This window comes from Protomyctophum bolini (genome assembly GCF_963924005.1).
Source record: "Protomyctophum bolini genome assembly, chromosome: 13".
Classification (NCBI taxonomy): Eukaryota; Metazoa; Chordata; class Actinopteri; order Myctophiformes; family Myctophidae; genus Protomyctophum; species Protomyctophum bolini.
Genome location: NC_137874.1, coordinates 30910690 through 30925287, shown reverse-complemented (window position 1 = coordinate 30925287; position 14598 = coordinate 30910690). Strand labels below are relative to the sequence as shown.

At 42.0% G+C, this 14598-nt stretch overlaps 1 protein-coding gene across 4 annotated transcripts in view; it reads left to right on the top strand.

Annotated features, from left to right (window-relative positions):
• Positions 1–10991, top strand: part of cadm2a (cell adhesion molecule 2a) — a 318209-nt gene extending 307218 nt beyond the window's left edge. For all 4 annotated transcript variants that reach the window (XM_080780499.1, XM_080780500.1, XM_080780502.1 and 1 more), the window contains 2 exons: positions 2477–2599; positions 4906–10991. In XM_080780499.1, the coding sequence (XP_080636625.1) occupies positions 2477–2599; positions 4906–5024 (242 nt within the window). In that variant the 3' untranslated portion in view covers positions 5025–10991. The remainder of the gene's footprint in view (positions 1–2476; positions 2600–4905) is intronic.
• Positions 10992–14598: the final 3607 nt, after the last annotated feature.

Here is a 14598-nt window from a genome sequence, read left to right as displayed (position 1 = left end):
TCCGGGCCAGCGAATAAATTAATCTGCCATATTATAATCAATGGCATGCGTGTGTGCAGATACTGTACGTGCACCCAACTGATGATTGCACCTTGTTACGTTAGCGCTGTGCTTCTTTCCACTATCACAGATGCAATATGTAGTAGGGGCACTAATATATTAAAGTCTAACTCATGTTGATTAGGTGATGTAATGGTGATGTAAAAAAAACGGTGCCAACACAAACATTAAATGCCATTAACAATAAAGAGACAATATGACATAAACTTTCCCTTCATTGTCAATGGCGTTTTCAAACAAACATTGAACTAAAAACAAACCTGTATGTAAAATGTATGTCTTTACTTTTCTCCAAATACAATCTCCTATAGCTGCTGTAGGGCTTGTGCGTGCGTGCGTGTGTGCGTGTGTGTCAGGGGCTGGGATTTCAAAAGGCGCCGACCAGAATTATCCTTTTTACATTACTACCCAGATTTATAGGAATATCTCATTTTAAATGAACACTGAGAATCTATAGGATTATACTGAACAAATTACTCCACAAACATATTCATAAAAAAGTTACTGTCTCTGATAATCTATGAGCAATTTACTCTGTGAGACACAACCTTGTTGCCATGATCATGATAGGATAATCTCCCACTAGTCTATGATATGATTTGACTAATGATTTGTACCATCACTATGGATTTCACTATGGATTTCTATACCATGACTATGGATTTGTACCTTGATATGTAGGCCTACAGTATTTTACTATGGATTTATAGTTTGTACCATAGCTATGGATTTGACTATATGGATTTCTACGATAACTTTGGATTTGACCACCCATCCAGCTCAATTAAGGATACGTTTTACTGGAGATGTGGTGTACGGCATAGATAGATTACTGCAATTATTTCAACTTAAAATGCTGCATTCAAGTTCAGGGGAGTAAGAAAGGGGGGGGGGTCACCTTGCTGGCTGAAGGCAATGGGACATGCCTGTTCTCTTCACACTACCGATCAACCATGACCACTGGCTGCACAACCAGGCTTTGTGCATGCATGCATGCAGTGTGTGTGCGTGTGTGTGCGCACGTGTGTGCGTGTGCACGCATGAGTGCATCTCGTGGCATAAAGTGAGGGGTGACTCCAGAGCGACAGAGAGCCAGCTGTTCATGCCAGTCACATGGTGGGACGTCAGACACAACACCATACCGTGTTGCAGCTTGTTTATGGTGTCAGTGTGCATGTCAGCCACCGTATATACAGTATAGATAGACGTGCAGATGGAGTACAGTGAGTGCACTGCCATGAACACACGTTCAACTCATATTTATATTTGCATATCTACAGTACGTAAACATATAGTGGAGCACACATTACTCATCATCGATACACTCTCTCTCTCTCACGCATCTCTCACTCATGTGCACAAAACACGCACGCGCAGTCGCGCTCACACGTGCACTCGCGCACACACACACACACACACACACAGCTATACGGCAGGGCCCTGGTAAGGCGTGTTGAATGTGAATATGGTCAGGGCACTGAAGTGTAATGTGATGAGGTGCCATGGACTGTCTGTTATAAATGATAATACTATTCATGCAATATTGTCTTCCATTCCCACTACAACAATACACCATTGTGTATCGTGACCAAGGTGACCTCTCTGTCCTGAGATATGTGTATGTTCTCCACCAGACAGAAAAGGCTAACCTTGTGTATGTTATTTTTTATTCAATATGTTTGACTGTATAAATTCCCTCTTTGATGTGGTTTGGGTGTGAGGTGTGACCCAGCAGCTCCTGACACACTGCTCCGCATCCCCACGGCGGTCCGGCCCTGATGTTGTTGTTTTCCACCGCGCCTGCTCGGCCCGCGCGTGGCGTGCCGACCACCGGGGGCTCCACAACACCCACTTGACTTCACCTTTCCAACAGCAGCTCCCCATCCCGCGCCATGAGAAATGGGGAAAAGATTGATCTCACCCCTTTTTATTTCTCAATGTGATGATTTATTTACTTCTCTTCTGCTAATTCCCTGGTTTGCATGTTGCACATATCCCCCCCCCGAACCCCCCTCAATGCATGGGGTGGTCCTGAATTATTCATGTCCTCTTTTCGGGGTGCTGCTTTCATTCTCCTTCGCCTTCATTTTGATGCGTGTGTGTGTGTGTGTGTGTGTGTGTCAGTGTCAGTGTGGTGTCAGCCTCTCTCCCCCTCTCTCTCTCTCTCTTCCATTTCATTATTCTATGTGAGCAGAATGCATGATGGAGAGAGAGAGAGAGAGAGAGAGGGGGGGGGGGGGCAGGAATGACAGCAGCTCAGCTCACAATGATTATTAGAGCAGGAAATAATCTATTTCTACTTGTTCATTTTATTCTAATGTATCTCTCCTCCTCCTCCCCCTCTTTCTTCCCTCTCTATATGCCACCCTATGTTTGTCCCACTCTCTCTCCCCTCCTCTCTCTCTCCCCCCTCCAGACCCCAACGCTCTGGGGCAGCACGGTACGGACCATGCCCTGATTGGTGGAGTGGTGGCCGTGGTGGTCTTCGTCACCTTGTGTTTAATCATAGTTCTTGGGAGATACCTGGCCCGGCATAAAGGTATATACCATACATATATGTATACATACATATGCATATAATAACTCACTCTGAGCCTATACTGCATGAGGCCTACTGTACATTTTCACCTCCCCCACACAGTGTTATTCTTTTCAGAATATTTTGATTTAATCTTAGTCTTTTGAATAACACCATTTAGTCTTAGTCCAATTTAGTCTTCTGAAGAACCTTAGTCTTTTAGGTCGCCTTCACACCAGAAAGCTTTACTGCAATTAAAACAAAACGATTGTCGGAAAGTGCGCTTCGTTTGGCAGGTGTGATTCTCATTCAAATCCTAATGCGCATCAAAGAACCGCATTCTACTCCACCAAAAGGCAGGGGTTTCGCTTCGCTTCCAATCGCATTTGATTTCGATTCGGTGCAGGTGGGAATGCAATCCGCAGCAAATAAAGGAAATAGATAAGATAAGATAAGATACGATCTTTATTGTCACTGTATGAGACATACAACGAAATTCCGTTTAGTGCACCATAACATATAACAACATTTGTGTTGTATGAGGGGGAGGGGGGCAGTCGAAACACAGCCGAAAGCCTTACAACAAAAATGTTGTGTCAAACCATGTGACTTCCATTGGAAATGCATTGGGGCGGCCATGACACTTACCCTTGTGTCATGGCCTCAGGTGTGAGTGAGGCCTCACTCGGCTGCGAAGAGAAAAGCCTGATCACAACCTAAGGCTTCACTCACACCTAACAGATTGTTGTATAGCTGATGCATGAGACTTGTTAACTGTTGCAAACTCGCAATTCATTTCCAATGGGAGTCACATTGTGTCAAACCATATGGTTTGACACAACATTTTTGTTGTATGAGGGGGAGGGGGGCAGTCGAAACACAGCCGAAGGCCGTACAACAAAAATGCTGTGTCAAACCATGTGACTTCCATTGTAAATGCATTGGGGCGGCCATGACACTTACCCTTTGTTTACATCTACCATGCAACATTGTTGTATGCTAGATGTATAGGTGTGAGTGAGGCCTAAGGCAGAGACGGAAGTGTCGGTCCGGAAAATCCGTCAGAAGTATTTCCCCCAGATACGATATTTTTTCCAACCAATCACAAGTTCATTCATTCACTGAGAATGTACAGTAAACTGATTTGTAAAGCATCAACGTCATTTCCTTGAGCGTTATACTTCCACCAAAATCCCACAACTTCAGCCCAAAACAGAAAAGATAGCGTCTAGCGTAGGTCTTGCCCAGCGTGGGGTAGCGCCCCTCAAAAAGTTTCAGAACCACTGTGCCACATTAAATGGAACAAACCCTTATTTAGTATAATTGGTAAGACGTGTGAAGAAAGTAAGAAAGAGGCCCAATTTCGTTCCAATAGACCAGGTAGTACTGTGCATTGCAATTAAGCTCATGTCTCAATAAAGTAGTGAGAGCACTTATTTAACTGCATCAAAACTTTGAGTTGATGAAAGTTTTTAACCGGAAACAAAAAAAAACTTACAAAAATCACAAGAGATATGATGAGGTTTCTGCCCGACAGCGACACTACAGCATGCGTCTATGGTGGTGATGGAGCAGGGACACACACTGGCTCAGTCTATGGTGGTGATGGAGCAGGGACACACACTGGCTCAGTCTATGGTGGTGATGGAGCAGGGACACACACTGGCTCAGTCGCTCAGGATGTGTGTTTACTTCAGAGTTCAGACCCAGATGGTTCTGCATTTTATGCAGTACAGGCAGGAAACCAAGGCTTCACAGTCTTTTCTTAGGAATGAACATAGTTACACGTTCACGGAGGAAAACAAAAACGGAACAGCAAACCCGAGAGAAGCCTATATGGCCAGTGCACACGACCTAAAGGGCGAGGTCGCTTCTCGCCTCCAGGCGTCTTACTGTCTTGTTGTAATCTAGTTTGTAGTCATCAGGCCAGAACTCCCAAACCGGAAGAGACGCCTGCTCTAGGCGTTTCTTGACGCTACAGTGTAGTTGTACCCAATCAAGGAGGGACTAGGTGGTAGAAAAGGGAAGGAGCAGGTTACAGACCCACAGTCATTGCAGTGTTGTCACAGCATGAGGCTTGGCACAGGTTTGAATCCTGCATGAGCGATGTAGCACTGCTGCACTACACAGGCCTCTCAGTCACTGTCCTTTGTTTTGTTCTCTTCATGCGTTTGCTGCTCACCTCGGGCAACATATGAGCGCAGGAGACACCATGCCTTTATGTTAAAATGTTAAGTTAAAAAATGTTATGTTAAAAAATATATATACTTTTCCCACCACTGGTCATCATGCCTGTCGTGTCTGTCCGTCTCCTCTCTCTCCTCCAGGAACGTACCTGACGAACGAGGCCAAGGGAGCGGACGACGCGCCCGACGCCGACACGGCCATCATCAACGCCGAGGGCAACCACGCCCACGCAGAGGAGAAGAAAGAGTACTTCATTTAGACTGCAGAGGGAGCCCTGACGCACCCACCCACCCCATACGCGCAGGCACACGCACACACACACACACACACACACACACACACACACACACACACACACACATGCACACACGTACACACACACACACACACACACACACACATACAGTACACTCCCTTTCTCCTCATCTTTCTATAGTATATATAGATACCTCCTTTATGTCTCTCCGACCATTCCTCCCCCCTCTTTCCCTCGGTCCCTCCTTTCTCTGCCCCCGACCACTGCCCTTGCTTTGTCGAGGACGAGGAAACCCCGGGCGGTCTATTGACAGAGAAACTTATTTTTTTCTTTTGTTGTGGCATTGTGCCATTTTGTTTAGAGCGTTTTCTTTCATTTCACCGTGTCATCTTCTTGACAAGGAGTTCTCAACTCTCTCGTGTTTTATTTTTATTTTTATTTTTATGGAGGGGTATTTGGTTCGTTGACCTTAAGTTGAAGAGAACACCAGACATCTGTAAATAAATCCTAACTGCTTAATATGTGACAGTGAGACCCCGTATTGGTTCTCTCCCATTTGTCCTCCCCCCCCCCCCCCCCCCAACACACACCCAGTCATAAATACCGTCCCTTCCCTTTTTTGTAAACACATATCTTCTAACATTAACACGGTGCCTAAATATACAGACGCCCATTGAAATTCTGTCAATGCCTTCATGTAACGTCTGTCTGTAGCAATGTAAATGCTTTGTAGATGGTTGTCTTAGCCGCCATTCAACCACTGCGTCTCACAGCTTCCGATTTCACATTTCATCTTTCCGTCTAGTTTTCAATTATTATATTTTTTACTTTTGTTTGTCTCAAGATCCGTGCTTTTAACGCCTTATATATTACTGTCTCATTATGGTCCTTTTAGCTGATTCAACACACACACCCCTCCCTCCCACCCGCATCACCCCAATAGACATTGTAAATGAAGAAGTCCACCCTTGTAAGATAAGATGAAGGTTTTGTGTAACACTGTAGCAAGGATTGTCAGATATGTGTATAATGTTTTTATTTTATTTTTTTCCCTCACCATAGGTCTCTAGGGGATAAATGGTAGTGCCGTATGTTTAGAGCAGAGACGCTGCGATAAAAAAAAACACCAAAAATGACGTACAAAATGAAGAACTCCATCAAATGAAACACAATCGAATATATTAGGAAAAAAAGAAAAAAGAAAAAAAAGATAAATTTTTTGCTAAATCTGCTGTATCTATATATTTTTGTCTGTATATTCCTGCACTGTTCAGGCTGAGACCCACACTTTCACACTTAACTGCTTACTTCTGTTTGCTATCTCACATGTACCATAGAAACAGGGCCAATCACGTCTCTCATGTGTTGTATAAATCCTATTGTTAGTATTGCCTTTTTTTATTTCAATTTCAAGTCGATGCCATGCCATTGAAAACATTTGTTTGAATGAGCCTTAAAGACCCCATGAAATCTTTAAAATTACATTTCAGTGCTGTAATACTCCAAACTACTAAAAGAAAAATAAATCAGACCATAATTGTTTTCCTCGTCTCCTCCGATATGCAGTGAAGTTCTATTTGAGGACATTTTGCTATTGTAAAGCATTTCAAGATGCATTCCACAAAATGATGTCAGTAAGCTACATGATGAAATCTGTTTCACTGCACCGTCTGCACCATATCGTCGCTGTCGCCGGCAGTTTCCTTATATCTCCAACTTTCAACCTTTCGCGTTTTTTCTTTCTTTTTGTAACTAACTCTCTACTTCATCATACTATACTACAGTGTCACGTAAAAATGGGCCGCGATGCGACACCTTGTGAGCTTGCAGATCTGTGTTTGTGAGGGCCCTCCTACGGTATGTCCAGCTTTTGGTGTGTAACCCAAATTTTGTCCTACACAAACATAACATTAAATGCCATTGACAATGAATGGACCATTTTGAGTGTTTGTGTAAACACAAACATTGCGTAAACACAAACATTGAAGACGAAGGTGAGGACGCAAATTCTGATGCTGAGATGATGTATGATGATGTACGATGACTTCACACGGGTGTGATTTGTTTATAAATATTTGACCAATGAAAAGTAGAGCTCATGACAAAATAATAACTACATTGGATGCATTGGAACACAGGCTCTTTTTTCTGTTTTGGAGATACAAGGTTCCTGCCCAGCAGCGACGATGTTTGTTTTGTGTTATCGCCTCCACAAGGGCTGTTGTCTGAGAACACTTTCACTAACGAGTATAGGGAGTGTCCATTTATCTCGTCAGCGTACACACAGACCTGTAAGGGCCCATTGCTACAGCGGCAGAGTTCAATGAGCACTCAGGATTTTACAGTGCGTTTCATTTTCCAACTGAGCCAAACCATTCCAAACCATTTCATGATGTCTTTGGGCAAAAAAAGTTAAAGGAATAGTTTGAATAGTAATGAATATATTAAATAATGAATAACAATGAGAGATTGTGAGAGTGCTTGTCAGCTCAGCAAGGGGCCTGCATCTTGAAAGAAAAGGCTGATTAACACTTATAGAAAGTAGCAAGATCTACTGTACAAGCTCACAATTTGTCACCTTGTGATGCGGTGTGGTCTTGTAGATCTGCTATTTCCGGTTCGCAACCATGTATAAGTCAGGCTTAAATGGTGAAAGCAAAAAAGAAAAGCACAACAGTAACACAAACCGCGTTCCTTTGACGACATCTTCATTGCCTTTTAGAACAGTTCAGCTGAACAAAATGTATGATAATGAAAAGTTTCTTTGTTTTAGTCCCAAAAAAGAGAAAAGTTTTGTGTGCTACGACCAACTTGGTTTTTATTTGTATTTAATTTTGTCACTGTTGTTGTTGTTGTTCATACACTTCTAAGCTCCCAGCTGTATATTGTGTCTGCAAAAAATGTGGTAAATAGTGAAAAATGTTAGATTTTTGCATTCCCTTATTCTTTCAAATTTGTATATTAGCCCATTTATTTACTTGGGGGGGGGTGGGGATTTATTTTTATTTTTCCTTAAAAAATTAAATAAAAAGTAAAATTGGGGCGATTTTAGTTTTTAGCACAAGGCATGTATATAATGTGTGAGGACTACACTTTAGTAATAATTTACACCGGCATGTTCTGTTGGGTTCCTTTGGCTTTGTTCCATCTTTAATTTATTCAAAAGGACATTTCTTTGACGGAGAACCATTATGAAGGTTGTGTTTGCCCCTTAATGCTGCGCTCACACTGGCAACTACAAAACATACACAAAGAACCATTATGAAGGTTGTTTTTACCCCTTAATGCTGCGCTCATACTGGCAACTACAAAACATACACAAAGCCCAGTTGCTGCTGAAGTGTTGATCAACATGCTTGTTTGCAGCTTTAAGTAAAATAAATCCTAGGGTAGATGGAAATAATTTGTTTCCCCCCATTACTAGCAGGAATTTTGTTGAGAGAGAAGGTGAGTGGAAATTGATTAAACGATACTTGGTTGTTCTGTAGCTTTGTAGCAGCAGTTGAAGCCAGCTCAACTTGGATTGTTGCTTTGTAGATTTTTTTTTAACCTACAAACGTTGGGTGACACTTTGTATCTTCATGTCGCTGGCTTCCATTGAAAACAAATGGTAGCCTGTAGCTTTGTTTCTGCCATTGTGACCACAGCATAACTTTGGAGGCAGTAAAATCGTGTGCATTGATTTAACTCTGATTCGGGTCCAGTTTTACACTCAGGGTTAAATGAACACTCGGGTGTTATTTTGCTGTACACCATTTTGGTGTAGTGTTTGCGGCATGCATGGTGACCTGATGTTGAATTGTGCCTAATTTATACTCCTTCCTACGACGGTGTCCTGTGTCAAAAATAAACAATCCACAAGATTGTACAAACTTGTAGATCTGCCGTTTTCAGCGTGGAACACCATCGTAGGACTAAGTATGTCAGGCTATATGTAGGTCTGCGCTAATTGTTGTAGCTGTACTGTTAAGTTGACACCATGTTCTTTGGCTTTCCCTCAATCTGACTTGTGGACAAGACAAATGGTCCTTCCTCTGCACCGGCCGAGGAGAAGGTACACAGGGAGGTCAGCAGCTACTTTCTGTCCTGAACTGTCTGTCGTTAAAAAATCCATCAAGGATAAACTCTAAGCATTTAAGGTTTCAGCTACTACTACTGTTGTTAGTAGCACTCTGTAAAAAAAGGTTACTGTGCGGGTTCAATGCATATATTCTACATTTTCAGTTGATGTGTAACCTAATGAGCTGCAGTACATGCATTTCTGTTGTCATTATGTCCTTGGGATTGGCCAGTGTAATCACATTATGTTCATATTATATTTTATTTTCCATTCTTTAAACAATCTGTATACCTACAGATTGTTTAAAGAATGGAAAATAAAATCACATCCAGAACCAAGTGGAAGGGCCCGAACTTAGCAAGAGGGGCCAATTAATTACAAGTCGTTTAATGCAAATAACAATAGTCTTTGTCCACAAGGTGAAGCATGGATGTCATGGCATGCTTTCTCAAGGTGATAAAGTACATAGAGCATGAAGTCCCAGTTTATTTTAGAACTTTCTGTTGCAAATTGCATTGGCACAATATCAAATTCCCACAGTGTTAATTACATTCAAAAGGTGTGTGCTGCAGCTATTTTTATTCCTCATCATTTACAGAATTCGAAAGTAAACCATAGTAACGAGAACCACTTACAGAAATGATATGACGTGATATTATCATGCAAAGTAATGTCCAGGATTATTTCCCCCCCCCCCCCCCCCCCCCATTTGTTATTGTATAGTCATTCAATGACATTACGAATCAAGACTCCTGATGCATAATATAAGCAGCATATTCAATTTGAAGGGAAGATCAAGGTTACATGGATTTGCTGACGTGTGTCAGAGAGGAGCAGGTTTTTTTTATATATAATATGGGACAGATGATCACTAGACAGGTTTGTTTGCGGTGATGGGAATGTACAAGTCTCTGGTTTGAGTTTGGAATGGAACCAAGGTGCCATTTTTATGAACAATGCATTCTAATCTAATTTGAAGGATATTTCTAAGTACATAAATGTTGACAAAGAATGGAGTGCGTTTTTTGCTGAACCACATGTAAATATCTGTTTTGACATGGTGATACATGAGCTAATGTGTTGCAATATGGCTTTTTATAATAAGTAGACCAAACTTGACTCAACTTTATTTTTTTCTTTTTGTAACGGCCTGGCACATATCTATGATACAATCAACTGTAGCTCTGTCACGTTCATCCTGGGATGTTTCAGTCACAGTTAGTATTAGTACCATTACGTTTATTTTCATTGTCAGTTGAAACTAAGCTTTAAACCTCCGACAACCCCCCCGATTCCTTCTGTTCATGTAACGACGAGCATCTAGTACTGACTCATGTAATATAATATCCAATCCACACAGTATCAATACCAATTCAAGAGTGGCACAACACTCAGTCCATTGATTAGGATTTTTTTCTTCCAAGTACTGTAGTTGCTTGTTTTCAATAAATACCCATCTAAGAATGCCTCTTAGCTTGGACTGCATTGACCTGTGTTTTATTTGAACTGTATGATATTGTATTTTTCAAACTTGCATTGTGTGCCACCGCAATGACGCTAGCATGACAGGGGCTGTTCCTGTATCTGTCCTCCGCTAAGCCCTTCATGTCCCTCTGCTGTAAAGACTATAGCTTCAGTCCGCTCCTCTTAGTTCCTAATACTGACACGAAAATCGGCTCAATGTCAACAGCACTACGATGGCGTGTAGTGTTGTTTTGTTTTTCCTTTCTTTCATTCTTTCTTTAGTTTTGCATCTCAGGAATATATTTCATGTAGAGTTTTTTGTTAGATTTTGGTTTTCTTTCTTGGGATGGGACTTGTGAGCACTTCTGACTCGGCCTAGTCCCCCCCCTGTATGCTGACGCCGTGTATTTGTTGAGTTTAAAATGATCACAATGTTAATAAAGGTATTCCGTGATTATTTAGTACTTGTCATTGTGCTGTCATTAGTCTCCTTACAACTGTTTAGCTATGATTATACAGGAGGAGATCTTGAATGAACAAGAAGGTGGCCGCACACACCAATAGCCAGAGTACCAAAAGTTTATTCGGACAGCAGGTTAGACAACATCTTTGGTGTGCGTAGAGCCTCTTTTTACACATAGCTATGATTATAGTCATCGTTTTGCTACAATTCACATCATGATCTCTGTGACATGTATTAAAATTCTGAGCAGATTCAGTCCACTTATATAGCATATATATAGCATATATGCCCTCAACAAACATGAGGGCATATGAGGTATGCGGTCAGCTGTATGGCTGGCTCAGGGAAGAGGACGCCCCTGCCTTGCATAGTCTCGTGGGAGGCAAATCTCAATGATTGGGCATGGGACACAAGCTAAGGCTTGATCACCCTTTAGCTGGCCACCTTTGATGAGGGTGTATAGTGTTGGAAGGCCGAAACACCCGCTGATTCAAAGGCACACTACTGAGGATGTGTCCCAAAATTGACATCATACCCTAGTTGAAATACACCTCCTAATGCCACTCTTAACATCAAGGCAATCTCATGTGAGACAGTCTTAACATCACGTCCCGTGTTTTATGATTCTGATCGTTTTGCTACAATTCACATCATGATCTCTGTGACATGTATTAAAATTCTTCAATTTTAGAGTTTTTTATTGAGCATAGAATAGGGTTATAGACAGGAAATAATGTAGTACATATGTCATGCTTCTTTTTCTATTTTTACATACAAATACAGAGAACAGACAGGGAACAGGACAGTTCTGGTAGTACATTGACAGAGTTGTTTTTTAGTTGGTTTGGTCACAAAACTGACACTGAAACAAAACAAAAATTAGACTAGACTAAACGAAACGGAACAAGAGACAGGACGAGTAACAACCCCCCACCCTCCCACTTGGAACTTTGACGCCTTTTTCTATCATTGTATACATTTGTTTCAATAGGGTAAATAGTAGTAATAGCCAGCAGGGATATATGAGAAGTAGAAAAGAGAGAAAAATAGACGGAAGTATAAGGAGTGGGGTTGGTGTGCGGAGTAGGAGGGGAACATCATGGTTTATAACCATTGGTCTATGGGATGTTCAGCAGACTTGAGAGATTCTCCAGATAGGTTATTGTCGGACCCCAGGAGGAGATGAATCCTCCTGGAGACCAACGTAGATCGAATTTAATTTTTTCGAGATTCAGGAATAGCATGGTATCTTTCAGCCAATGGTCTGGTTTAGGGGGGAGTGGGGATTTCCATTCTAGGAGGATTCTCCTTCGAGCGAGTAATGATAGAAAGGCTATACAGTTATGAACCTTTTTGTTGCAATTAATATTTTTTGGAAGTACACCAAAGATTGCCACTTCAGGACAGGGGAGTAAGGATATACTAAACATTTCTGATAAGGATCGAAATATAACAGTCCAGTATTGTATTAATTGGGAGCATGACCAGAACATGTGTGTTAAGTTAGCTGGGGATATGTGGCATCTATCACACTTGTCGTCAACACTGGTATACATTCTAGCTAGTTTAGCTTTGCAGTAGTGAGAGCGGTGCAGAACTTTAAGTTGGATTAGGTTTAGCCTGGCACATGAGGTACTACTATTTACCTGAGTGAGGGCGTTACTCCACGTCTCATCTGTTATGGGTTCACCTAGTTCCCCTTCCCAGCCTGATTTGGTTGTATTAAGAGAAGTGGTCCTTAAATTAGAAATAATGTTATAAATATAAGACAGAAGTATTAAAATTCTGAGCAGATTCAGTCCACTTATATAGCAAGAGAAAAATGCCTAAATGACTGTGAAAGAGGATGTATTATTGGGGATCCGCTCATAATTCTGATTAGTATGACAACATGACTCCGCGTGTGTGGAAGGGTTAAGGACAGGGTTAGGGCCGATTCATACTCCTATTTTACCGCTGTTTCGGCGCTGTAGTGCCGAAATGATTTCGGCTCGTCAGAAATTTTTAGTAGCACCGAAGAGCCGACTTTAGGATGGTATCTGTCCCCCCGAACCTCAAATGATGTCACATTGTAGACTCTACCGAGCCGAATTCGGCTCTAAAATAGGAGTAAACAGCAGAGCCACAGGCTAATTGGCTAGTGGCTACTGCAGCACTTTGAATGGGGAATTTCACCATTGGTAGCAGCTAAATCTGTATCTCTTTTAATTACTTTCTATTGAATATCTTAAATACAATGAGATTGAGCCAACAGTTCCGTTTTGTTTCTCTGTGTTCAGTCTGAGAAATGTTGGCACAGTGGTAGCCCTAGAATGTAAAACACATTCCACATGCCATGGGTTAGGTGGTAGAGTGCCGGACTGATGCCACTGAGAAACACTATTGTAAAATGCTTTGGAGAAGTAAGTAGCCTTGCCAAGCCATGAGGCCCATGGGGCAGGAGCCTATCTCCTGTTTCTGTAGCGTGAGGCAGCTTGGTGTACAGGTACACCCCCAGTGCCTCCCTGCTTGACATACCAAAGACTTTAAACTTCTTTGGTATGACCCAGCCGGGGATAGAACCCCGACCTCCCAGTCTCAAGGCTGACACTCTAACCACATGCTTTGGAGAAGGGTGCTATATAAATGCACTATTTGCTGCATTTGGTATTTATTTAAGGGAAAAATACAGGAGAGGAGAGAAAGAGGTTGCGCTGAAGTCAAAAATATGTGGCTGAAGGACAAGGGAGTGATTTATTTTCATGAAAGCTGCAGCACAATAGATGAATGATGAACAATGCCTCGAAATGCACGCACACAGGCGCACACACACACACACACACACGAAACGCCTCGAGCTATGTGTCACTCTGTCAATGCTCACCTGCAAGGTGCTGTCAGTCTGCCAGCTGTGTGAGTCACTGCCATCTCTGAGGCGCTTGCATATGCAAATACACTGCCTTCCCACATCAACGCCACAACTCACTCAACCCGAAATCTCTTTGGCTACACCCACGAACACCCGCCTACTGCCCACCCTCCTCCAGTAATACTCTAATGCATATTTCCAGTCCCAGAATCGTATTAGTCCCTCTCTTCACCCGTCTCTCTCCACCCACATCAAGGATTGTGACTGTAGAGGTTTCACAAGGACCATCTTCTGTGGCATTGAAGTATGGAGCCAGAACAGTCTCAAAAGTCTCACAGTCGCGATCACAGATTTTAAGTTCAGATATATTTTTTTATCGTTTTGTAAAAACATGGGCTATAACCCATGTTTTTGAAATTTTGAAAAAAAAAGTTAGCCTCGTTTCTCATCATTTTGGACCATGGGCTATAGCCCATATCGTACGGCATACTATAGCGCGCCGTTTTTCATCATTTTTGAGGATTTGAAAAAAATGACAAAATTACAAAAACGATGGGTTATAGCCCATGTTTTTTGAAATTTTGAAAAAAAAAGTTAGCCTCGTTTCTCATCATTTTGGACCATGGGCTATAGCCCATATCGTACGGCATACTATAGCGCACCGTTTTTCATCATTTTTGACGATTTGAAAAAAAATGACGAAATGACAAAAACGATGGGTTATAGCCCATGTTTTTGAAAT